This window comes from Seriola lalandi, unplaced genomic scaffold, assembly GCF_002814215.2.
Source record: "Seriola lalandi dorsalis isolate HSWRI2012SDOR001 ecotype SW California unplaced genomic scaffold, Sedor1 jcf7180002042138, whole genome shotgun sequence".
Classification (NCBI taxonomy): Eukaryota; Metazoa; Chordata; class Actinopteri; order Carangiformes; family Carangidae; genus Seriola; species Seriola lalandi.
In genome coordinates this window covers 1-2,485 of record NW_019512707.1, presented here as the reverse complement: position 1 = coordinate 2,485, position 2,485 = coordinate 1, and the positions used below count along the sequence as shown (strand labels likewise).

The 2,485-nt window shown below is 40.1% G+C and overlaps 1 protein-coding gene across 1 annotated transcript; it reads right to left on the bottom strand.

The window, feature by feature from the left end:
- Positions 1-587: 587 nt before the first annotated feature.
- On the bottom strand, positions 588-2,460 carry LOC147819828 (uncharacterized; the record flags this gene model as incomplete). Its single annotated transcript, XM_087170365.1, has 5 exons — positions 588-1,027; positions 1,611-1,681; positions 1,775-1,876; positions 1,974-2,066; positions 2,136-2,460. Coding segments are annotated over 5 exons (738 nt in total), but the record flags the coding sequence as incomplete, so codon positions are not given.
- Between the last annotated feature and the right edge of the window lie 25 nt (positions 2,461-2,485).

Here is a 2,485-nt window from a genome sequence, read left to right as displayed (position 1 = left end):
TATGATCCACTTCACAGTCTTTATAAAATGCAATAAAAGAAAATGTTAATCAAAATACATTGTAAGGTGCCACAGAATCAAAAGCTTCTGAGCTTTGAGACTTTTATTCAAGTTTGTGTCTTGTTTATCAAATTGTAAATGACTTGTCCCGTCCTCCATGATGTGACTTTGTTCACTTCCATCTGTAGAGTGCTGTAAAGTCCTCAGGAACCTATCTTCAGTAACAGAATGTACTGAATCCTCATCACGCTGCATTTGGGCTGTCAGCTTCTCTGTGAAAGCCACAACCCAAAAAACCCCAAAACACCTTGACTATAGACACTGTGACAAATGTAGAAACATAATTTCCAAATCCTTTTGTGCTGCTTTCTCTCTCTCTGTGAGGATCACATAAATCTATAGCGTGTATACTGCACATTCAGTTCAAATCCCTGTTGATCAGACCTGATGGCCACTAACAATGTGCTGTTATTCTTGTATGTATTTTTATATAATACAAACACTTGTTTTAATCAACAGTTTTTGTTTATTTATTCAACTTTACAAAAGCTACATTCATTCTGCTTTAGCTCATTGTGTACATTGAGTTGATACAGTTATCCACAAACATGTTATTACACTGACGGGAAACGTAAAAGCTGCAGAGTAAATATAAGAGCAAAAGCACTCAACGTGTGGTGAAGCACCATAATCGTAGAGCCCTTCATAGCTTCTGGCCAGACATTAAACAGGTTACACTGCAGTTACACGTGATTATTTATATCTTATTTCTTAATATCGTTGATATAAACAGGATGATTTGAAGACAATAATTTGGGGAGAAATGTCACCCCAAAATACAAGTTTTGACTACAGCCATGCATACTGGTCAGTTCCTGTATTAACGGTTGTATTGACAGACAGAGTAGATGTCTTCTGTCACACCGAGGCTTTGGTACACACTAGTTTGATCTTCAGCTGCTTTATCATCTCTGTGACAGGTGCTCTGCTGCTTTGATCCACAGACATCATCTGCATTTTCATATACCTAAAAAAAAAGAATAACACATGATCAGATGATCAGGCAGTGCTACACAGAGGAGCTCTGTGTGCTGCACTTCTCTCTCTAACATCTAAATATTAGAAATGATCAACACTGGACTGTGGGTTTGTGTTTGATCCAGAAGTTGATATCTGCACATCTACAATCCAGATTGGCATGAAAGTTTGCATGAAATAGGAAAGTGTTGTAGTCCCACTGACTTTTCATTTAGCATGAAAATCAGGTGAAAAATTTGAATTGCGTCTCAGAAAAATCGAAATCTACAGGTAGAAATTTACTGAGCGCATTAATGTTTCCATGAGGATGAATGTTTTCCGTTTCAGACAGACATTATCAGGTCTGTTCACCTGTAGCTCTCCTGTAATCTAACAGACAATGAAAACTTTCAGGGCACATTCACAGTTTTGAGGTTTTACAGATAAGAACCTTTGTAATTTTACATAATGTGATGCCATCCTTTTCTCACAATGATCTTTCCATATTGTAACGAGTCGTGGCCACTTTGAAATCTGTGGAAAAGCAGATGAATCAGTTTGTTGTGACTTTTGTTTAAGTCATGTTTTCTTACATTACCCACGCCCCTCATTTCTTCTCCTTCAGCCGTCTCTAGTGTGTTTCTGTTCATGCTGACGTCGGGTCCTGGAGACACACAGGCACACAGCACAACATACTGAGTCACAGCCATGTGTGAACCAACGTGTGTGTTTGTGCGTGTTGTGTTGTAATGTATACCTTTTGCTTTGCATTTGTAAACTATGACCACGGAAAATGTCAGTATCACGATCAGCAGCACAGCAAGCACAATGTAAACCCCCATGTTAATGGATGTAACATCTGAAAAGACACAGAACAGAGTGAAACTCTATGCTTCTTGAAAACACACACACACACACACACACACACACACACACACATACACACACACACACACCTTCAATAGGATTTGTTGAGATATATGTTGATTGTGATGTGACAGGCTCTGTGGTGATGATAGAGATCGCAGCGCTCGTGTCCTGTGGAGAAACTGGCAGAAATAATGATTCTTAGGATTTTTTTCGCTGCAACATGACAAAGTTGATCTGTGACCTCTCACCTTTGACTTCCAGCTTAACAGCAGAGAAAACACCCAGGCGATTGTTTCTCTCGACACCACAAAGGAACCACCCAGAATCCATTTGGGTCAAATTGGTGATGGTCACTGTGAAGTTCCCAGACTCCTCGTCACCAGTAAGTGTGAACTTTCCATTCAGTTTTCTGTTAGAGGTGACCACTGCCGTCTGCAGACATATGGAGGGCTGCCTTCCTCTGCAGATGTACTTCAGGTTGTTCTGGTACTTAGAGTCATATGGACAAGGGATGGACACTGAACCTTCCTCATGACTGTGGATTTCAGTGAACTGATCACAGCAGCTGTCTGTCAGTGAGGGAAACTAAATCAGCCAC